This window comes from Xenopus laevis, chromosome 3S (genome assembly GCF_017654675.1).
Source record: "Xenopus laevis strain J_2021 chromosome 3S, Xenopus_laevis_v10.1, whole genome shotgun sequence".
NCBI classification, from domain to species: domain Eukaryota; kingdom Metazoa; phylum Chordata; class Amphibia; order Anura; family Pipidae; genus Xenopus; species Xenopus laevis.
This window is the reverse complement of record NC_054376.1, coordinates 2,234,512-2,258,489: the sequence shown is the minus strand read 5'-3', so window position 1 is coordinate 2,258,489 and position 23,978 is coordinate 2,234,512. Positions and strand designations below refer to the sequence as shown.

The 23,978-nt window shown below is 44.3% G+C and overlaps 2 protein-coding genes across 2 annotated transcripts; both read left to right on the top strand.

Moving 5' to 3' along the window:
- The first annotated feature begins 338 nt into the window (after nt 1-338).
- On the top strand, nt 339-10,688 carry LOC108712532 (patatin-like phospholipase domain-containing protein 2). The gene is made up of 9 exons (XM_018254752.2): nt 339-612; nt 4,085-4,317; nt 4,459-4,524; nt 5,809-6,021; nt 6,504-6,564; nt 7,387-7,590; nt 7,747-7,879; nt 8,763-8,879; nt 9,889-10,688. The coding sequence occupies exons 1-9, from the start codon at nt 426-428 to the stop codon at nt 10,151-10,153; spliced, it is 1,479 nt and encodes a 492-aa protein (XP_018110241.1). The 5' UTR covers nt 339-425; the 3' UTR covers nt 10,154-10,688.
- Nucleotides 10,689-12,548: 1,860 nt separating this feature from the next.
- samm50.S (SAMM50 sorting and assembly machinery component S homeolog) lies at nt 12,549-23,226 on the top strand. The gene is given in 15 exon segments (NM_001089860.1): nt 12,549-12,641; nt 13,726-13,833; nt 14,842-14,943; nt 15,077-15,164; nt 19,647-19,753; nt 19,834-19,964; nt 20,342-20,429; nt 20,508-20,636; nt 20,875-20,946; nt 21,948-22,034; nt 22,159-22,229; nt 22,365-22,432; nt 22,529-22,675; nt 22,747-22,888; nt 23,043-23,226. Coding segments are annotated over 15 exon segments (1,407 nt in total). The 5' UTR covers nt 12,549-12,620; the 3' UTR covers nt 23,089-23,226.
- The last annotated feature ends 752 nt before the right edge of the window (nt 23,227-23,978 follow it).

Here is a 23,978-nt window from a genome sequence, read left to right as displayed (position 1 = left end):
TTATAATACATGAGTGCCCCATAGAAAGACAATACACATGTAGAAACTTCAGAGATGGCAAATCCTGCAGTTCCCTTTTGTTGGACTACAACTCCCATGATCCCTGAGAGACCAGCCAGAGGCAACAGGTTGGAGACCCTTATACATATATAGATTATTGCTTAGGTCTGGGGCAGTGAACGTTAAATAGGAGCTGTGAGTATAAGGAGGGTGTCAGGGAATATTGGGAGATGTAGTTGTACAACAGAAGGGGGGGCTGCAAGGCTGGACATCCCTGATTGGTGCATTTCAGCAGGTCGGTCTCTTCTCCTGCGCTCTGATTGGACACATTGTGACATTGAGACAGTGGGGGCGTGGTGTTTCTCCGCTTTAAATCCCCGTTACCTGCGGGTTTGTCCCTCTGAGCCCCTCCCCCCACAGCGACAATGTTCAGTCTGGAGAGGGGCTGGAACTTGTCGTTCGCCGGCTGCGGGTTCCTGGGGGTTTATCACATCGGGGTATCCAGTTGTCTCCAGGAGCGCGCCCCCCAAATCCTCACTGGGGCCAATAAGATCTACGGGGCCTCGGCTGGAGCTCTGAATGCAGCGGCCTCTGTGTGTGACTGTAGCCTGGGTAAGTGCTGACCTCTAGCCCCTTCTCTCCTTATATTATAACCCGGGGGTTCTACCCTCTCCTTATATTATAACCCGGGGGTTCTACCCTCTCCTTATATTATAACCCGGGGGTTATACCCTTCTCTCCTATATTATAACCTGGGGGTTATAACCTCTCCCTCTCCTTATATTATAATCTGGGGGTTATACCCTCTTCTTATATTATAATCAAATCTATATTATACCCCTCCTCTCTATACTCACATTGGGGTATCCACTGATTATGGGGTGCTACAGGCCTGTGTTATACCCCCTCCCTTATATCTATTATCCTTATAGACAGATAAGTAGTTATTCCCCCCAATATTCTGACCCATACACGGCTATATATCCCCCTCCCCAATATACTGATCTGGACTTATACCTTCCCTCCCATTGTACTTGAGTAGTTGGAACATGGGCAGATAATGTATTGATCCCCCCTCTATCTATTGTGCCCCACAGAGAGTGACATTTAGTGGGTGACAGGACCTGGTCGGAAGCAGTTGCCCAAATTTGCACCCCCCCCCCCAAACGTACTGTACCCAGGCCCGGATTGTCACAGTAAGATTTTAAAATCAATTGGACGCAACTATTATTTTATGCTCTCTAGAAAATGACAAGGAATGAATGAATGAATGAATGAAACGCTCAATGGAGGTGACATTCTTTAACCATTTACATGCCAGGGCTAGCATATATCAATATGGTGGTGCATATTGCATTGAAGGGCATCTCATGCTTTACTGTTCCTTTAAACTTGAGTTTAGAAGGGGCTTGAATCCAGTAATCTGGTAATTGTACCATGAAGTGGTTGTTCCAGTTCCGCTGTTTGTCCGAGATTGGGTTCTGTGGGTTCATTCAGAGCAACGTGGATTCTGTCACCGGCAGTTCTGAATCAAACACAAATGTAGGTCTCTATGCTTCCAGTTATTGTTAAGTGTTGTAGTTCAACAGCTGAAGTGATCCTTTGTTCAAAAATCCCATCTTTTGCATTCTCCCTCTTGCATTCTCCCTCTTGCATTCTCCCTCTTGCATTCTCCCTCTTGCATTCTCCCTCTTGCATTCTCTCCCTCTTGCATTCTCTCCCTCTTGCATTCTCTCCCTCTTGCATTCTCTCTCTCTCTTGCATTCTCTCTCTCTCTTGCATTCTCTCTCTCTCTTGCATTCTCTCTCTTGCATTCTCTCTCTCTTGCATTCTCTCTCTCTTGCATTCTCTCTCTCTTGCATTCTCTCTCTCTCTTGCATTCTCTCTCTCTCTTGCATTCTCTCTCTTGCATTCTCTCTCTCTTGCATTCTCTCTCTCTTGCATCCTCTCTCTTGCACTCTCCCTCTTGCACTCTCCCTCTTGCATTCTCTCTCTTGCACTCTCCCTCTTGCATTCTCCCTCTTGCATTCTCTCTCTTGCACTCTCCCTCTTGCATTCTCTCTCTTGCATCCTCTCTCTTGCATTGTCTCTCTTGCATCCTCCCTCTTGCATCCTCTCTCTTGCATTCTCCCTCTTGCATTCTCCCTCTTGCATTCTCTCTCTCTCTTGCATTCTCTCTCTCTCTTGCATTCTCTCCCTCTCTTGCATTCTCTCTCTCTCTTGCATTCTCCCTCTGAACTCCCTGACAGTGGGGCTGTTCATCCCGTTACCTTTCTTCATTGTGCCTTTAATTCTTGTTTCCCAAAAGTGGACGTTAAACTGCCCAGTTATAGGGATTTAATAAGTCAAATCTAGGGCTGAGGCTTCATTCAATAAGTAAATAAAGTTCTGACTCATGTCACAATGTAGTCAGGTTCTGTTCCTTGATACACTTCTGTCTGTTTGCTGCTGGCTTTGTGTGGCTATATATGTATATATATATATATATATATATATATATATATATATATATATATATAATAGATAGAAATAAAGCTACACAAGCATTTCCATTGGCCCAGCAGATGGTCACGTTTTGGATGGGGGGGGGCTATGATACTTGTGCAGTAAATCTGTCCCCTGAGAAAGCCCTAATTAGTAATATAATTAGCCATCTGCCTGAGCTGCTCTGTGATTGGACGAGGGCAGTGAGCTGACTTGTGACCTACCAATTCCCCCCCCCATGGGTTACTATGGGACAGTGACCTGTGTGCCTGGGTTGATCTATCACGGGGTTATTTCCGTTCAGTGCTGAGCCAGACTACTGATACCCAGCTCTTATCTCATGTTTGTGTATTTACCATAATTATATCACTACTCATTACACCAGAGCTCATTCACTACTTGTGCAAATAGATCCCCCCAACAGCAGGGCCCCTCTCTCCCCTCCCGTTCCCTTCAGCAGTGGGTGCAAGTTGGGCAGTGGGTGCAAGTCGGGCAGTGGGTGCAAGTCGGGCAGTGGGTGCAAGTCGGGCAGTGGGTGCTTATAGGTGCAAGATGCGAGGCAGGTGATCGGTTTAGAGCTCCCTTGTGGCCAGGTGTTCTGCACCCCATACCTATCCCCTGCCTGAACCAGTGGTTCCCACTCTTTGCTGCACCTACTCAAGGGTAATAGTTCCCCCATGTCCCCATGCTTTGCCCTGCCTTCTGATTGGCTGCAGCGTGACCTGTGTTCTATCACGTGATGTTTCTCCTGCTGGAGGAGTTACAGGAGGGTCAGAGATAATCCGGCTCAGCAATAATCCCATTCGGCCCAATCAGGAAATCTCATTTGCTCTTTGGGTTAATGTAATGACAGCACAAAGTTTGCACCAGGTCTGCTAACCTACAGGAGCCAATCACATGTCTCCTTTCTAACACCAGATGCAGTGCAGCCTGCTGATTGGTTGCCGGAGGGTATGTGCAACTGGTACAAACTTTGCACCTGTTATTAGAAACCCTTCTTTCCTATGGCACAGCCTTTAACTCCTTCACTGCCAGCAACTGTGTGTTGCCTAGCAACATGATTTATTTATTTATTTTTCAGTTGATAAGTACGGAATGTAGAAATGTAGGCTTTTCATTAATGACCATCACTTCTTTTAACTATATGTATGTATGTGTGTGTGTGTGTGTGTATATATATATATATATATCAGAGCAATTACCATCTGGATAGCGACGTGTCTATAAAAGTCCATATAAATATCCAGCGAGTGATTATGTCATGCCTGTGTTTAGGGAACAGCCAAATAAATCAATTAGCTGCTGGACAAGGACAGATTAAATAGGAAATAAACCCACATACACAAACAGTTTTAAGAAGTGCCATTGAAAGCAGTATCTCTTGCTATTCTCTTCACTGTTGGTCCTGACTCATGTACCACTGACACAATAGACAAGTAGTCTGCTCCCCCTCGAGCCGGGACTCCAGTTCCCACAATGCTTTGCATGTTCTGTGACCACTAGAGGCTGCTCTTTCATTTTAGACTCTAGGTAAGATAAAGAAACATTATATAATGACCTCTATATCTGCATTATACTGACCAGTTCTTACTGGTTCCAGCCCAGTGCTGCGCTGCTGTATTGCAGGTAGCCAAGGAAGCCAGGAAGACAAATCTGGGGCCCCTACACCCTTCCTTTAACCCAGTGAAGATCTTGAAGAAGGGACTGTACCGAAATCTCCCTGAAAATGCCCACAAGCTGGCGACTGGGAAGCTCTGCATATCCCTCACACGAGTGTCCGACTGTGAGAATGTTCTGGTGTCAGAATTTAACTCCAAAGAAGAACTGGTCCAGGTATTAGACCTTTTTGTACCTGGGGAGCATTTCTCAATATGCCCTTTAAGTTATACCCCCCACAGTGGGTTTAAGGGTGTGGCTTTATTGCGGGAACAATGTATTCAGTTTTGTTTTTAAAAGTATAATCTCTTCCCACAGGCTTTAATATGCAGCTCCTTTGTGCCCATCTACTGTGGCATCATCCCACCGTCTTTCCGAGGGGTGGTAAGTTAGTTTTTCCCTATGAAAGTAACAAAGAAGCTCATGATGGATGGGCCATACCATTTATTACCACCCCCCTTGGACTATATATATTGCAAACCCCTCTTGGGTTCTTCCTTATTGTCCTCTTGACCTTCTCAGTTGACCAGTATCTCCTTCCACCACTTCCTGCTAAAAATCTGCACATTCTGTTGTAGAACTGGGGGACCAGGTACAGACTTACCGGAAGAACCTTCATCTAGCTTCCTAATAGTCTGTACTGTGACATCACATAAATATGGCAGCATAGGTATTCTCCTGTACTAAACACAATTCAGCAGGAACAGTCCCTAAGTTTGCTCATAGTCTGTACAGAGAGATCCCATAAAACTATGGCAGCATAGGTATTCCCCTGTACTAAGCACAATTCAGCAGGAACAGTCCCCTAAGTTTGCTCATAGTCTGTACAGAGAGATCCCATAAAACTATGGCAGTATAGGTATTCCCCTGTACTAAGCACAATTCAGCAGGAACAGTCCCTAAGTTTGCTCATAGTCTGTACAGAGAGATCCCATAAAACTATGGCACATAGGTATTCCCTGTACTAAGCACAATTCAGCAGGAACAGTCCCCTAAGTTTGCTCATAGTCTGTCCAGAGAGATCCCATAAAACTATGGCACATAGGTATTCCCTGTACTAAGCACAATTCAGCAGGAACAGTCCCCTAAGTTTGCTCATAGTCTGTCCAGAGAGATCCCATAAAACTATGGTACATAGGTATTCCCTGTACTAAGCACAATTCAGCAGGAACAGCCCCTAAGTTTGCTCATAGTCTGTACAGAGAGATCCCATAAAACTATGGCACATAGGTATTCCCTGTACTAAGCACAATTCAGCAGGAACAGTCCCCTAAGTTTGCTCATAGTCTGTACAGAGAGATCCCATAAAACTATGGTACATAGGTATTCCCTGTACTAAGCACAATTCAGCAGGAACAGTCCCTAAGTTTACTCATAGTCTGTACAGAGAGATCCCATAAAACTATGGCAGTATAGGTATTCCCTGTACTAAGCACAATTCAGCAGGAACAGTCCCCTAAATTTGCTCATAATCTGTACAGAGAGATCACATAAAACTATGGCAGCATAGGTATTCCCTGTACTAAGCACAATTCAGCAGGAACAGTCCCCTAAATTTGCTCATAATCTGTACAGAGAGATCACATAAAACTATGGCAGCATAGGTATTCCCATGTACTTAGGGCCATGGTATAACTGAAAAAAACTTTGTTTTTGTTTCCATGGCAGCGGTATGTTGATGGGGGAATCAGCAACAATCTACCTGAATACGACTTGAAAAACACAATCACAGTCTCACCATTTTCGGGGGAATCTGACATCTGTCCGAGGGACACAAACACCACAAACTTCCATGAGGTGCGACTGACTAACACCAGTATCCGGTTCAGCCTGGGGAACCTGTATCGACTGACACGTGCGCTTTTTCCGCCTGAGCCCACAGTAAGTGCCGATACTTAACCCTTCGGGTCACACAGAGGGATTTACAGCTCACTCCCTGGGATTAAACCGCTCATTGAGGATTAACAAGATTTGCCTAAAGTTCAATGTGACCAAATCCATCAAATTTAGTTATTGTTTGTTAAGTTGCTGTGCTGAGCCTTGATTGGTTTCTGGCTGAACCAATGATTAGTTTGTTGAAAATACATATTCTCTAGTCCCACCCACTGCTTGAGTCACAGACTCCGCTCTCCTCCCCCTGTAAGAGCATATTCCTGTTGCACAGGTTGATTAATTCATACAGGACACGTGATTTTCTCCTGTAAGACCAGTGAGTACTAAATATAATATAATATAATGTAAGTATAATGTAAGCGTCAATATTAGACCTTGCTGGGAATGTCTGTGTTGTGATCTCACTGTCTGGTCCCCTCTCTGCACTTCATTTCCACTCATTTCATGGGCTGTCACATTTGTTTCCGCAGGTTCTTGGAGAGATGTGTCAGCAGGGATACAATGATGCACTTAGATTCCTAAAAGACAACAGTATGTTTTGCTTTTCCTTCTTTCTTTATCTCTGCCTAATACCTTCTCATCAGGGCTGAATTTTGTATGTACATTTAGAATCTCAGCCATAAAGCAGGGCAGGACTGCTGCTTACAATGGGGATCAGATAGGATCTGTGCAGCCACTGGGACAGAATGTTCTGTTATACAGATAGCTAGAATCTCAGCTGCCATAAAGCAGGACAGGACTGCTGCTTACAATGGGGATCAGATAGGATCTGTGCAGCCACTGGGACAGAATGTTCTGTTATACAGATAGCTAGAATCTCAGCTGCCATAAAGCAGGACAGGACTGCTGCTTACAATGGGGATCAGATAGGATCTGTGCAGCCACTGGGACAGAATGTTCTGTTATACAGATAGCTAGAATCTCAGCTGCCATAAAGCAGGACAGGACTGCTGCTTACAATGGGGATCAGATAGGATCTGTGCAGCCACTGGGACAGAATGTTCTGTTATACAGATAGCTAGAATCTCAGCTGCCATAAAGCAGGGCAGGACTGCTGCTTGCAATGGGGATCACATAGGATCTGTGCAGCCACTGGGACAGAATGTTCTGTTATACAGATAGCTAGAATCTCAGCTGCCATAAAGCAGGACAGGACTGCTGCTTACAATGGGGATCAGATAGGATCTGTGCAGCCACTGGGACAGAATGTTCTGTTATACAGATAGCTAGAATCTCAGCTGCCATAAAGCAGGACAGGACTGCTGCTTACAATGGGGATCAGATAGGATCTGTGCAGCCACTGGGACAGAATGCTCTGTTTTGGATAAAAAAAACTTTTTTCTTCTCCTTCAGACCTGTTAAGCTTGCCATCACCTGCCACTGACCTGCCCCTGGCTTTTCCCAAAAGTGAGCCACTTTCCCACCACCTGACCTGTGGTTGTTGTGTGAAGAGTAAACGGGAAGAAGAGGATCTGAAGCGGAAGGTGTTGGAGGGGAAGATGCCGTGGCCTCTTGATAAGAGAATCGTGGAGAGGCTGCCGCCCACCTTGTGTTATGGTAAGAGCCACTTCTATCCGGCCTCCATTGTGATTACTGGGGCTACAAGCAGAACGAGATGCTCCTTGGTGATATACAGTAATTTATGAGACCTTCTATATATCTCAGTGTAACCCTCACAACTTCTGTTCTTATCTCTTGTGTCATTTGTTGTAGTCCTGCAGGAGGCATGCAGAGAGAAGGACGGACTGTACCATCAGATCTGCAGCTTCTTGCCCATGCGAGTGGCATCCTACATGGTGATGCCCTATACCCTACCGGTGGAGTCTGTGCTCTCTGTTGCTTTAAGGTGAGCAATAATAAATGTATCAGTTAATAGTGCTACTCCAGCAGAATTCTGCACTGAAATCCATTTCTCAAAAGAGCAAACAGATTTTTTTATATTCAATTTTGAAATCTGACATGGGGCTAGACATTTTGTCAGTTTCCCAGCTGCCCCAAGTCATGTGACTTGTGCCTGCACTTTAGGAGGCTGCAGTTTTTCCTTCTCAATGTAACTGAATGTGTCTCAGTGGGACCTGGATTTTACTATTGAGTGTTGTTCTTAGATCTACCAGGCAGCTGTTATCTTGTGTTAGGGAGCTGCTATCTGGTTACCTTCCCTTTGTTCTTTTGTTTGGCTGCTGGGGGGAAAAAGGGAAGGGGTGATATCACTCCAACTTGCAGTAAAGAGTCATTGAAGTTTATCAGAGCACAAGTCACATGACTTGGGGCAGCTGGGAAATTTACAAAATGTCTAGCCCCATGTCAGATTTCAAAATTGAATATAAAAAAATCTGTTTGCTCTTTTGAGAAATGGAAATTTCAGTACAGAATTCTGCTGGAGCAGCTCTATTAACTGATTCATTTTGAAAAAAAATGTTTTTCCCATGACAATATCCCTTTAAGTCTACTAGAAAATCATATAAACATTAAATAAACCCAACAGGCTGGTTTTGCCTCCAATAAGGATTAATTATATTTTAGTTGGGATCAAGTACAAGCGGCTGTTTTATTATTACACAGAAAAAGGAAATCAAGCTCCCTAATTCAGAGCTTTCTGGATAACAGGTTTCCAGATAACCTAGGACACTCATTTGGCAGCAGCTTATTTGACACATCGTTGTGGTTATTAACCTATTGAACCCGTCACTACATGAGCAGTATAAAACTTTGTCTTGCGCCCCCTACAGGTTGGTGGATTGGTTCCCAGATATGCCGGAAGATATGCGCTGGATGCAGGAACAAGTGCGCTCCGTCGCTGGGGCTGTATATTCCCAGGCCAAAAAGAGGCTCTTCCCATCACTCAGGTACATTTCATACATAGAATTTGGTAAACCTCACTGATATAAACGGTCTTCATGCTTTTTTTGGATCAAACCCTACTTTTGAGGTCCAACATCAGGCCCCTATAGCCCAGCCAAGACCCTGAGCACCCTTGGTGTTTGCAGCAACTCCTCGTGCAACATGATCCGTGTGGTGGAACTGCAACATGGGAATGCTCCAAAGAGGGGTTGTGGCCATGAGTCCTTAGAATCATTAAATGTTGGTGAAGGGTTAACGTTCTTGCATAGTTACAAACTTCACCCTCTTAAAGGGGTTGTTCTCCTTTAAATTAACTGTTAGTATAATGTAGAGAGGGATATTCTGAGACAATTCACCCTTGGGTTTCATTTTTTTATCATTAGTGGCTTTTGACTTATTTAGCTTTTTATTCAGCAGCTCCCTGGTTTGCAATTTCAGCCATCTGGTTGCTAGGGTCCAAATTCCCCTAGCAACCATGCACTGATTTGAATAAGAGACTGGAATATGAATAGGAGAGGCCTGAATAGAAAGATGAGGAATAAAAAGTAGCAATAACAATACATTTTAGATCAGTGATCCTCATTTGAAAGCTGGAAAGAGGTAGAAGAAGGGAATTCCCAAAAATAATTCACAAACGATAAAAATCAGGGATGCACCGAATCCAGGGTTCGGTTTGGGATTCGGCCTTTTTTTCAGCAGGATTTGGATTTGGCTGAATCCAAAATTTGCATATACAAATTAGGGTCAGGGAGGGAAATCGCGTGACTTTTTGTCACAAAACAAGGAAGTAAAAAATGTTTTCCCCTTCCCACCCTTAATTCGGTTCTTTATTCGTCTGAATCTTTTGTGAACGATTCGGCCGAATCCAAAACCGTGGATTCGGTGCATCCCTAATAAAAATGAAAACAAAATTGAAAAGTTGCTTAGGATTGGCCATTCTATAACATACTAAAATTTAAAGTTCAACCACCCCTTTAAGTTCTTTATAATCATTTCTCATTGGTTGCCGTTCAGGTCACGGGGCCATGGAACCCTACGAAAATGCCTGAGCCTCCCACCTCAGTTCCATCATGCTTCTTCCTACCTCTCCCCCAACAACTACTTCTCCTGCATGGACCTTGATGGTTGGGTCTGTGACATCTCCAGTCCCTCGCACCTCCGGGATTCCAGCGATTTCCCAACAGAACTGGATTCCGACGCTCAATCCAAATGCACTTTCAGCTTCGAAGACTCGGGGGTAGACGTCAACTTCTCCACCGACTCGGCTTCGGAACTGTAAATTTCTAGGTTTTACTGGAAATTCCCAAATTTAAAATCTGGGTTCTCGGCTTATAAAGATTGTTGAATGCAAATAAGTGGGGTTCCAATGATCAGCCAATCAGACCTCCGTTTTAATGGAACTGAAATGTTATTGGGACCTGTGTTGGACTGGGTAATTGGGACGCACTGGAATGTGTCACCTTAAGGGCCCAACATTGTGGCCGACACCATTAACCAGCTGTGAGCCTGGCACTGTGGGGCCCAATGGGATTTCTCCTGGTGGCCCAGTCTGATCCTGGATAAGACAACTCCAATATCTGGAGTAAATAATGATATAAAAATATAAGTGGGGAATTGTCCATTACATTATTAATTGATGCAAAGCTTCCAAAACCATATTTCATCTAAAAGGGGCTCAGGAATTCGATCCGGTACCCCCATATACGGCGAATCCTTCTGCAAATTAGGGGCAGGGTGGGAAATCGCGTGTCTTTTTGTCAGAAAACAACAGCGCCACCTGCTGGTCAGTTTCTGACCAGTCTGACCACCAAGTAGTCAAGAAAGAAAGAGGCTGCTCTGATGTTCTTCTGCTTAGGAAAGATGTGAGAAAGGTTTCTAATTGTTTTCCTAAGCAGAAGAACATCAGCCTCTTTCTTTCAACTTCTTGACTACTTGGTGGTCAGACTGATCAGAATCTGACCAGCAGGTGGCGCTGTTGGAACAAAATTCATTCATATTAACAGCACATGTATCCCTTAATATCTTGGGATAAAAAGAAAATAAATAATGAATGTAAATGACAAAGTGCTTAGAATAGCCCCCTCATCAATTTTACATTCATTTATTTTGAAGGTTTACTAATCCATTAAGCACTACGGGTCCTTATTTGCAACCTTTTCACATCGAAGGGCTTAAACTCCCCCTTTCTCCTAAAAAGCACATTCTGTTTTATGGTGCTTACTGCTTTAAATTATATATATATAATTATATATATATAAAAAAAAAGACGTTTTTTTAAATATACAATAAATCTTAATGAGATTGTTTTCAAAGCTTTATGAACTACTCAAGCACTTTGGGTAAATGGGACCCCCTGCCAGAATATCGGCCATGGAATTGTCTGAGACTGAAACAATCGACTTTGTTTATTTTATTTTTTTCGCTTGAAGGAGGGTGGGAAGGGTTTAAAACAATTTTATGATCTGTACATAAATGGAAATAAATATTATATCTTGTTTAAGTAAAAATGGTATTTGCAGTTCTTTTTCTCTACACTTTAAAGGTTTGGGGGAGGGGGTTTAAAGTGACAGTTTGACTTTACTATCATGGGTATTACTGAGGCAAATGATATAGACTGGACCCTGCACACACAGACGGGATGTTTAGGGTTTCAGGTATGGGACCAGTTATCCAGAATGCTCGGGACCTGGGGTTTTCTGGATAACAGATCTTTCCGTAATTTGGATCTCTATACCTTAAGTCTACTAGAAAATCATGTAAACATGAAATAAACCCAATAAGCTGGTTTTGCTTCCAATAAGGATTAATTATATCTTAGTTGGGATCAAGTACAAGCGACTGTTTTATTATTACACAGAAAAAGGAAATTATTTTAAAACTTGGATTATTTGGATAAAATGGAGTTTCCAGATAATGGATCCAATACCTGTACATACAGAATAAGGAACCACAGATGGACCCTGCCAGACAGAACGGAATGTAAGGGGTTCTGAGACAAGTTGCAATTGGTTTTCATTTTTTATTATTTGTGGTTTTTGACTTATTTAGCTTTTTATTCAGCTGCTCTCCAGTTTGCAATTTCAGCCATCTGGTTGCTAAGGTCCAAATTCCCCTAGCAACCATGCATTGATTTAATAGAGGAGACTGGAATATGAATGAGAGGCCTGGATAGAACAAGAAGTAATAAAAAGTAGCAATAATAATACATTTGTAGCCTCACAGGGCATTTGCTTTTTAGATGGGGTCAGTGACCCTCCATTTAAAAGCTGGAAAAAGTCAGGAAAAAAAAAAAGGCAAATAATTAAAAAGAAAACTATAAAAAATAAATAAGACCAATTGAAAAGTTGCAGAGAAGTGATCATTGAATAAGAAAGTAAAAGTGAATTGGGTCTCAGGGTAGAAATAGAAGCCACTGACTCTCAGGGCCACAAGAATGAAGTGAGGACCCAGTTTCCTCTTTAATTCAGCTTGTTGGTGGGGACGGGTACATCAAACAAGAGGCAGCCAATCAGCGTTTAGGAGGTGGGAAATCCTAGGCACGTAGCGTCCGTATCCTCAGCCAATAAGAGACAGAAGGCGTGGTTTTACTGAGCGCCGGTTCGTGGCGTAGTTAGACGCTCAGCCAATAAACTTCTGGCATTGGGTTTCCCACTGTCATGGCGGCGCCCATGACCCTTTGACAGCGCCCTGACTGATCGGAGCGGGGAGATCGCCGTGGGGTTTTAGTGCAGAGACAGAGCGCGGACATGGGCACAGTACACGCCCGGGTAACTCTTGTGATAATTCAGTTAAACGGAGGAGCCGCTCCGTCTGTGTCCAGTGACCTTGTCCGAGGCCGGGGGAGGAGTCCCAGAGCCCTCCTGTTACTGGATCATAAGCCTCAGTCTCCTGGGACTAATCATCCGACTTCAGTCTCTAGGGGCTGATGGGAGTTGTAGTTTGGCTAAAGACTGTAGGAGGGACACTGGGAGTTGTAGTTTGGCTAAAGACTGTAGGGAGGACACTGGGAGTTGTAGTTTGGCTAAAGACTGTAGGGGGGACACTGGGAGTTGTAGTTTGGCTAAAGACTGTAGGGAGGACACTGGGAGTTGTAGTTTGGCTACAGACTGTAGGGAGGACACTGGGAGTTGTAGTTTGGCTAAAGACTGTAGGGAGGACACTGGGAGTTGTAGTTTGGCTAAAGACTGTAGGGAGGACACTGGGAGTTGTAGTTTGGTTAAAGACTGTAGGGAGGACACTGGGAGTTGTAGTTTGGTTAAAGACTGTAGGGAGGACACTGGGAGTTGTAGTTTGGCTAAAGACTGTAGGGAGGACACTGGGAGTTGTAGTTTGGCTAAAGACTGTAGGGAGGACACTGGGAGTTGTAGTTTGGCTACAGACTGTAGAGAGGACACTGGGAGTTGTAGTTTGGCTACAGACTGTAGGGGGGACACTGGGAGTTGTAGTTGAAGGCAAACGCAAGGGATTCCGGGAAATGTAGTTCCAGGGAGAGTTGTGTCTGTAGTGGAAGTGGGGCTGGTGCTCAGGAGCAACACAGGGAGTCAGTGGGGGTCATTTATCAACACTGGGCAAATTTGCCCATGGGCAGTAACCCATGGTAACCAATCAAAATGCTGCATTCATTGTTCTTCTTAGAGCTGGCTTTAAACAGCTAATCACTGATTGGTTGCTATAGGTAACTGCCCATGTGCAAATTTGCCCAGTGTTGATAAATGAGCCCCAGTGATGTGACTGTGGCCCCAGCACTTACCATCCATATTTACTGTATTCACTGTATCCCCCTATAATATAATGTAATATAATGTAATAAATGTACTTGTAACCCTCCTACTACTCTGCCTCCCCCACTAGAGCCTCGACCCCCTGCCCATGAATGGACCCGACTTTGGATCCCCCGACGATGCTGATCTGGTGGAAGTGGAGCCTGAGAAGAAACAGGAGATCCTAGAGAATAAAGATGTATGTGCTGAACTATACCCTGACCCCCTCATTCTGTAATCTCTCATTCCCATCAGTCCCTGTCCCAGTGAGTTTACAATCTAAGGTCCCTATCACATTCCCATCAGTCCCTGTCCCAGTGTGTTTACAATCTAAGGTCCCTATCACATTCCCATCAGTCCCTGCCCCAGTGAGTTTACAATCTAAGGTCCCTATCACATTCCCATCAGTCCCTGTCCCAGTGTGTTTACAATCTAAGGTCCCTATCACATTCCCATCAGTCCCTGCCCCAGTGAGTTTACAATCTAAGGTCCCTATCACATTCCCATCAGCCCCTGCCCCAGTGAGCTTACAATCTAAGGTCCCTATCACATTCCGATCAGTCCCTGCCCCAGTGAGCTTACAATCTAAGGGCCCTATCACATTCCGATCAGTCCCTGCCCCAGTGAGCTTACAATCTAAGGGCCCTATCACATTCCCATCAGTCCCTGCCCCAGTGAATTTACAATCTAAGGTCCCTATCACATTCCCATCAGTCCCTGCCCCAGTGAGCTTACAATCTAAGGTCCCTATCACATTCCCATCAGTCCCTGCCCCAGTGAGCTTACAATCTAAGGTCCCTATCACATTCCCATCAGTCTCTGCCCCAGTGAGTTTACAATCTAAGGTCCCTATCACATTCCCATCAGTCCCTGTCCCAGTGAGCTTACAATCTAAGGTCCCTATCACATTCCCATCAGTCCCTGCCCCAGTGAGCTTACAATCAGGAGCCAATTAACCTGTCTGTAAGGTTCTTGCACTTTGTGCCCTGTCTGGAAACAAACCCAGGACCCCCACTTAGAAGGGAATTATGTTCTAGCAAAACTAATATTTGCCCTGTTGTTATTAGCAACCAATTGGGTGTTGGCTTTCATACATCTCACTACTATTTGAGTGAAAGCCAGCAGCTGTTTGGTTGCTATGTGTTGCTGGGCACATGTTCCGCTTGTAGACAGTCTTGTGATTGGCTGTGTGTTTGTGTATCCTCAGGTGGTGGTACAACGCGTTCACTTCGAAGGTCTTGGAAGAACGAAAGATGATCTCATTGCGCATGAAATCAGCCAAGTATTTAAGGCTAAAAACCTAATTGAAGTGAGTATCAATATATTTATAGTCTATATCACCGGAATGGATCAGACCTTAGATATACTTTACTTTTACACAATCACATACGTCACACGTGAGATACACTGTAATAATATACATGGCGGCTTCTTGCCCCCAGGTCATGAGAAAGTCTCACGAGGCCCGAGAAAAACTGCTCCGCCTGGGAGTGTTTCGAAATGTGGAAGTCCTGATTGATACAAGTGAAGGTAAAGATCCTATCTGATCCCCATTGTAAGCAGCAGTCCTGTCCTGCTTTATGGCAGCTGAGATTCTAGCTATCTGTATAACAGAACATTCTGTCCCAGTGGCTGCACAAATCCTATCTGATCCCCATTGTAAGCAGCAGTCCTGTCCTGCTTTATGGCAGCTGAGATTCTAGCTATCTGTATAACAGAACATTCTGTCCCAGTGGCTGCACAGATCCTATCTGATCCCCATTGTAAGCAGCAGTCCTGTCCTGCTTTATGGCAGCTGAGATTCTAGCTATCTGTATAACAGAACATTCTGTCCCAGTGGCTGCACAAATCCTATCTGATCCCCATTGTAAGCAGCAGTCCTGTCCTGCTTTATGGCAGCTGAGATTCTAGCTATCTGTATAACAGAACATTCTGTCCCAGTGGCTGCACAGATCCTATCTGATCCCCATTGTAAGCAGCAGTCCTGTCCTGCTTTATGGCAGCTGAGATTCTAGCTATCTGTATAACAGAACATTCTGTCCCAGTGGCTGCACAGATCCTATCTGATCCCCATTGTAAGCAACAGTCCTGTCCTGCTTTATGGCAGCTGAGATTCTAGCTATCTGTATAACAGAACATTCTGTCCCAGTGGCTGCACAGATCCTATCTGATCCCCAATCAGGAAGGACGTGCGTGTGAGGAGCTCCTGAGTTACAGAGCTTACCCCAGGCCCAGCAAGGGTCTGGGGGTGCAGTTTACACTTTCTTTTGGACTTTCTTATTTGCCTACAACTTGGAAATGGAGAGAAGGATGTCATCTCGTGTTAAAAGTGGAACAAAGACTTTAGGTGTTGGGGAAAAAAGTCCCAAAAGAAACCATAAAGAAAGTCTTTTGCAAAAGCAAGAAAACTTCATGTGATGTGGTGTGTAATAAAGCAAAGAGTGAAGAAATGATGGAAGTAACACAGTCAGCAGAAGTGTCTGATCAAATAGCCAATATGGAGGATTTGCCTGGTGCAAGCTCCCCCTGTGAAATGCCCATGGAGAAAGCAGTGGATTCCAGCAGCCCCCAAAGTGTTTCAGAAGTGCGCAGATGTGGTGCAAGTACCCGTTTGGAGTGTTCCCTCAGTAACGCAGAGGTGGGCGACAGTGAAGTATCTGAGGCCCAGGCAGAAGGAGGGAGCTCCGGTGCTAGTGCTGAGGAAAAGGACAAGATGGCGTCCGCAAGCAGCAGCAGTGAGGCTTCAGGTGAGACTCTGAGAACTGCAGCTCCAGCACATTGTCACACCAACAACACTGAGACAAACACTGTGGAGGAAGTGACTAGCAGGGAGGCAAGAGTGAAGGATAGTCCTGCTAAACATATGGCAAGGCTTGAGGCGCTGTGTGGCCAGCTTGCTGTGGCAGTGGCAGAGGGGGCGCTGGATGGCACAGAGGAGACCAGGACTGGGGCACGGGTGAGTGGAGCACTGGCTAATGACTCTTCTAATGGGACTAGTAGTGGACACACTGTTAACACCTCACACATCATTGAATCACTCAGAGCTATGGAACTGTTAAGTAACAGGAGAAATACTTTGGAAAAAAACATTGAGAGGGAACTTTCAAATGTTAAATCTGCTAAGGGACATTTCAGAGCTCAAGGCATCAGGAAACTGGCAGAAATGAATAAAGAACTGGAGGAGGTGGTGGAAAATATGGAGGCTTTGTTATTAGTGATTAAACCATGGGAGGAGGTGTATAAAAACAAGGAACGGTTTAAACAAATGTCCAGTGGAGGGAAAAAGACCTTTGAATCCTCTTATTTGGATTTTGTGCTGAATGAAGGTGGGGGGGAATCAGATGATAATGGTGCAAATAATTTGTCTGAAACAAATGGAAAAGAAAGGAATGAAAATGTTTTGTTTAACAACAAGGAATGTTCAGTCTCTGAAGGGAATGTAAATGAGGTGGAGGGGGAGGGGGAGACACAAGCTGCTGAGAATGAAGCAACTAGTGCTTTACCTGAGGAAAACACACAACAATTTGCTCAAAATGGAGTTGATCCTGAACAAGGTAAACAGGATAGTAGGTCTTTCTGGGAGAAAAGAAAATTTTTTGCAAGGCAGGAGGAATCATTTCATGATGGGCTCACTTTCAAAAGGAGAAATGTGGTTAAAATCAAATGGGAGGGAGAAAAGGAGAAATCACCAGGTAGCCGCTATGTGTGTAAAAACTTAATCAAACAATCAATGGGATTTACTACTGCAGATGTTTTTGCTTTGTAAATGTGTCAGATATTGATTTTGAAATAAGTTTCAAGTTGTCTCAAGGTTTAGACAGATTTTGGAATTTGTATCAAGATAAAAAGACATCCTCAGCATGGGAAGGCTTCAGGGCGAGTCCAGTCTCAAAACCAGAAGTAAAAACAGTAACAATCTTTTTAAGAATGAGTCTGTCCCTCCTGCTGATGTGTTAGTCTGGTTAAAGAGACAATGCAATGTTTTGATGCCTTTAAAACCTGTATATAATGAGGAAGGATTTTGGGTGGTGGGTTGGAAGGCTCAAGTGAGGCTAAATGTGCAAAACAACATGACACAGCATCTCCCAAATTCATTTTTTATAGGCAGAGAAAGGGGTGTTTGCTTTTATCCAGGGCAGCCCCGTCAATGTTATAAGTGTGGATCAAGGAGGCATTTGGCGGGAGACTGTACAATAAAGATGTGCACATTGTGTGGGGCCCAGGGGCATGTCAACAAAGACTGCGAGAATGTGAGGTGTAACCTGTGTGCGGAACTGGGTCATACACACCGTGATTGTCCTAATGCCTGGCACAATATTGTTAAACTTTGCCCAAGAATAGAGGAGGAAATATTTCAGGAAGATGTAACAGAAGAAAGGCGGGAGGAGGAAGGGAACAATGAGGTTGCCCCCTGTCAAAGTAAAGAAAACCAAAAGGCAGAAAGTACTGTTACATCAGTGCAGGGAAGGGGGGATGACTGGAAGGTGGCAGGAAAAAAGGCAGGAAAAAAAGCAGGTAAAATGATCTTTGAAAGTGAAATCAAAACTTCAAACAGATTTGAATTGCCCTCAGGAAAGTCATGGGGGGATTTGGCAGAGGAGGAAGAGGAATTGAGAAGGATTGGTGAAGAGAAAAAAAGGGATGAAGGGAACAAAAAGGAGGTAAAAAAGAGAGTCAAGGAAAGGTCAATTAAAAAGAATGTGGTACCCCCCAGCAGTGGTTTGGGCAAAAGAAAGAAAGATTCTGTATTAGAATCTGAGGGTCCATCAATGTGGAAAAAGGAATTGTGGAGGAGCAAGGGAAGAAAGGAAAGGAAGGATAGATAGTGAGGAAGAGTGGGAGTCCATTGATGAGGAGGATCTCCTGGTGGAGGGGGAGTCGTTGGGTGGCATGGGGAAACCCCAGTATAAAAGACATGCAGAACACAATCCTGTGCGAACAACTAACTCTCCAAGATGCTTGAACAAATAATTAAATTTAGTACTATAAATGTGTGTAGTATTAAAAATGTTAAAAAAAGACGGGAAGTGTTTAGTAACTTTTTTTAGTAAGTGTTTTGCAAGAAACAAGACTAACAAATAAGATAGAGATTTTTAATGCAAAAAGGGACTGGCAATTGAAAGAAATAAATATTAATAAAGAAAACAATAAATTGTGGAGGGGGATAGATTTTTCATGGGAAAAAACTATGGATTTTGAATATGTATCTGTTGTATGTTTTGATTTGTTTGTTATGACATTTTGATTTTGTTTATTGTTATTGTTCATATTTTTTAATAAAAATCCCTATCTGATCCCCATTGTAAGCAGCAGTCCTGTCCTGCTTTATGGCAGCTGAGATTCTAGCTATCTGTATAACAGAACATTCTGTCCCAGTGGCTGCACAGATCCTATCTGATCCCCATTGTAAGCAGCAGTCCTGTCCTGCTTTATGGCAGCTGAGATTCTAGCTATCTGTATAAACAGAACATTCTGTCCCAGTGGCTGCACAGATCCTATCTGATCCCCATTGTAAGCAGCAGTCCTGTCCTGCTTTATGGCAGCTGAGATTCTAGCTATCTGTATAACAGAACATTCTGTCCCAGTGGCTGCACAGATCCTATCTGATCCCCATTGTAAGCAGCAGTCCTGTCCTGCTTTATGGCAGCTGAGATTCTAGCTATCTGTATAACAGAACATTCTGTCCCAGTCGCTGCACAGATCCTATCTGATCCCCATTGTAAGCAGCAGTCCTGTCCTGCTTTATGGCAGCTGAGATTCTAGCTATCTGTATAACAGAACATTCTGTCCCAGTCGCTGCACAGATCCTATCTGATCCCATTGTAAGCAGCAGTCCTGTCCTGCTTTATGGCAGCTGAGATTCTAGCTATCTGTATAACAGAACATTCTGTCCTAGTGGCTGCACAGATCCTATCTGATCCCCATTGTAAGCAGCAGTCCTGTCCTGCTTTATGGCTTAAAGGGACCTAACAATTTTTTGCTATTAGATGTCAAAACCTTAATGCCTTCCAGGGGAAGACGCTGTGCCCAATGGACTGGACGTGACGTTTGAGGTGACAGAATTAAGACGACTGACAGGGAGTTACAATACGATGGTTGGGAACAATGAGGGGAGCATGGTGAGTTTATTTATTAAAGTCCCACTCTCTTGTCCCGGCTTTGGGAATACTCTCAATAACGTAACTTTCTTCCCTTCTAGGTTCTTGGGCTTAAATTCCCCAACCTGTTCGGCCGAGCAGAGAAAATGACTTTTCAGTTTTCGTATGGAACCAAAGAGACGTCCTACGGCCTGTCCTTCTTTAAACCCCAAGTCGGGAACTTTGAAAGAAAGTGAGTTAATTCCTCCGATTGGTCGATGTATTTAAGTGATATTGGGGGTTTTAATCACATTTCACTAAACGCTTATACACAAGGTCTGTAGGGGGCGCTCTGTTATTTGGGTTTAGTCATATAAGAGGGAATGGAGCTGGATGAGGTTGCAATTTCTTTCTGGTTGCTAGGGTATCTGTATCCCTAGCAACCAGGCAGCCGTTTTAGGGACACAATAGAGAGGGCATGAATAAATATATAAACATTAACTCTAGCCTGACTACCAATCTGCTTCAGGGTCCCTGGGGTCACTGACCCTAACAACCAGGTTGCATGGGAGGCATCATTGAGATGCATTGTTGCGACTCAGTAGCCGTTTTTTCGTGTTTATTCTGCAGCTTCTCAGTCAACTTGTACAAAGTCACCGGCCAGTTCCCATGGAGTTCCCTGCGGGAGACCGACCGGGGCGTATCGGCCGAAATCAACGTAGGAAACTTTCCAAAATTATTGCTTTTCCATCCCAAACTGAGGCCAATCGACTGAAAGACGTTTATTATATTCCAGTTCCCCATCTGGAAAACCAGCCACACCCTGAAGTGGGAGGGAGTTTGGCGAGAGCTCGGCTGTTTGGCCAGAACGGCTTCATTCGCCATACGAGAAGAGAGTGGACACACGCTGAAATCTTCCTTATCCGTAATATTTCTTATCATTGGTTTCTGCTACATTGTCTCAAGAGTCAGAACCAGCAGTGCAGAGAATATAACTGGCCAGATAAATGCTGCTTTCATTAGAAATTACCTTTACAAACAACGTTTACGTATTTAAACGTCTTTAATGAATGTATATCGTAAAGTCACTCCGAATAATATACACAGACCTTATTACCTGTGAAAGTCGCCCCATAAAGTGATGCATCTGTGTTTCGCTGCAGCACACCATGGTGATTGATTCCCGCAACGCTTCCATCCTGCCCAAAAGAGGCGCCTTGTTGAAGATCAACCAGGTAACGTCCATTGCGTATGCAGCAGTTTATTTCGATTTTAAAAGGGTTGCTATGTAACCATTTCCATAGTAACCGGTTCTGCCTTAAAGGGGTTGTTCGCCTTTGAGTAAACTTTTAGTATGATGTAGAGAGTGATATTCTGAGTCTGTATTTTATTATTTGTGGTTTTTGACGTGTTTAGCTTTTTATTCGGCAGCTCTCCACTTTGTAATTCCAGCCATCTGGTTGCTAGGGTCCAAATCACCTTAACAACCATGCACTGATTTGAATAAGAGACTGGAATATGAATACGAGAGGCCTGAATAAAAATATGAGGAATAAAAAGCAGCAATAACAATACATTTTGTAGCCTTACATTTGTTTTGTTTTTTGAAAGCTGGAGAGAGTCGGAAGAAAAAGGCAAATTATTAAAAAACAATAAAAAATAAATAATCAAGACCAATTGAAAAGTTGCTTAGAATTAGCCATGTTATCTAGGGATGCACCAAAACCAGGATTCGGTTCGGGATTCAGCCTTTTTCAGCATGATTCGGAGTCGTCCGAATCCACATCCTAATTTGCATATGCAAATTAGGGGCAGGGAGGGTAATCAGGTGACTTTTCGTAACAAAACAAGGAAGTACAAAATGTTTTCCTCTTCCCACCTCTAATTTGCATATGCAAATTAGGATTCGGTATTCGGCCAAATCTTTTGCAAAGGATTTGGGGGTTCGGCCAAATGCAAAATAGTGGATTCGGTGCATCCACATACTAAAAGGCAAACCACCCCTGTTACCGTCTATGTTATTGGAAAGGGTCTCGGGTGTGTTATGATAAAATGATTGGATCTCGTTACCATCACCCTGAATTAATTTTATGGGTGTCGCCATAGACTGCACGGGGACCCAACTTTAGGCAGCAACCCATAGGCTGAGCTTTCTAGTGTCTAGTTGAGCGTTAGAGCGACACCTGCTGGCCGTTCAGTTACCTGCAAGGACTGACCCTGAGCTTTGTGGCCCCAGGAGCTGGCGGGATACACTGGAGGGGACGTCAGTTTTCTCAAGGAAGACTTTGAGTTGCAGTTGAACAAGCAGCTCGCCTGGGACTCCGTGAGTATTTTTAAAGGGGAACTTCACCCATGCACTAGGGAGATCAGTTCTCCTGTTTCCTCTGCTCCTTTACTTTGTGTGAAGTACAAGTGAAGTTTGGGTTTAAGGTTCTGATGTATAACAGGTGCTGTCGACGTCTCTCTGGGGCGGAATGCTGGTGCCTGTTGGAGACCGGCCGTCCAGTATCGCAGACCGGTGAGTAATCGCGAGATCATTGGCATTAATTCATAGCGCACTTTATATACCAGGGAGGATTCTGGGAGGTGTAGTTCAGAATCAGCTGGGGGAAGGGCAACTCTGACTTGAATTGATTTGATGCCTGTGCTGTAGGTTTTACCTGGGGGGACCCACGAGCGTGCGAGGATTCAGCATGTACAGCATTGGTCCCCAGAGCGAAGGTAAAAATATGCAAATGCAACGACCCACAATCCCCTGCTGCTGTGATATGTGGGATTATGGGTAAATGCTCATGTGAATGTTTCTATTTCCCCCAGGAGACTATTTGGGCGGAGAAGCTTACTGGGCTGGGGGCGTGCACTTATACACCCCTCTACCCTTTCGGCCGGGACGCGGGGGATTCGGGGACCTTTTCAGAACCCACTTCTTCCTCAACGCTGGGAACCTCTGCAACCTGAACTACGGTAAATAGTGTTTGTCTTCTGTTTGTCTCCAGTCTTTAATATATTCAACTCTTCCTTCTTTCATCCCATAGGGGAGGGCCCCAGGGCCCATCTGCAGCGATTGGCTGAATGTATCCGCTGGTCCTATGGGGCGGGGCTAGTTCTGCGCTTGGGGAATATCGCCAGACTGGAGCTGAATTATTGTATCCCTATGGGGGTCCAGAGTGGAGACAGGTCAGTCCCTCCGCTCATCACTGTAGCAAATCATTGGCCACCATGTTTCTGATTTGCAGATAAGGAGGATGGAAATCGTTTCCTTTTTGATTTAAAAGTAATGAGGTTTATTCTCAGAAATGGACCCTAAGTCTGTTTTCGCATTTGATTCCAGGATCTGCGATGGGGTTCAGTTCGGCGCCGGAATCCGATTCCTTTAATCCTGTGGCCAATCCACGGCCAATCCGCCCGATTTAAGGGATGAACCACAGCACTAGCAAAACAACGTTTTTATTCCTTCCAAATGATCTTTTGTGTAATTAAAGCGGCACCGGAATAAAGAGTTTATTGTGTTATTATGGGATGTTCTTCTGGGTCTTTGTTAAAGACAAACTGTCAGTTCTGCTCAGAATGGACAATGTGCACTGGATTTCTACCTGTGGGTGGGACCTGTAGGTTGTAGTCAGGACCAGCAGTGAAGGGAAAAGCAAAGGGCAGACTGATACTACTTTTAGTAATTACACTAATGAGCGAGTTGCTAGGAGTTACATATTTGGGTGGGTTCCTCTTTTATTAGAAATTGAACTTCTGCACCAGGATGAGTCAGTTGCACAAATATAAATGTTTGTTACATTTCCTTTCAATGTTTTCTGTGAAATAACCACAATTTGTTACTATTGTTACTATACTCTGGAACATCATATATAGTATCAGCCCAATGCCCCTAGTAATGACCCGACGCCCCTAGTAATGAGCCGACGCCCCTAGTAATGAGCCGACGCCCCTAGTAATGAGCCGACGCCCCTAGTAATGAGCCGACGCCCCTAGTAATGAGCCCGACGCCCCTAGTAATGAGCCATTACACAGTTGCAGAATAGGCCCTTTGTGTATCTGGTACCCAGAGGCCCAATAAATAGTGACTGTCTAAAGCAATTTACAGCAGCCCCTTGGCCTTTGCCAGTAACTGCAGATTGTCACTCAGGGCCCGATGGGGCCTAATAATGGATGCTGGGAGCTGTAGTTATGGGATGGGAGAGGTGGATGCTGGGAGCTGTAGTTATGGTACGGGAGAGGGGATGCTGGGAGCTGTGGGTCTGGGATGGGAGAGAGG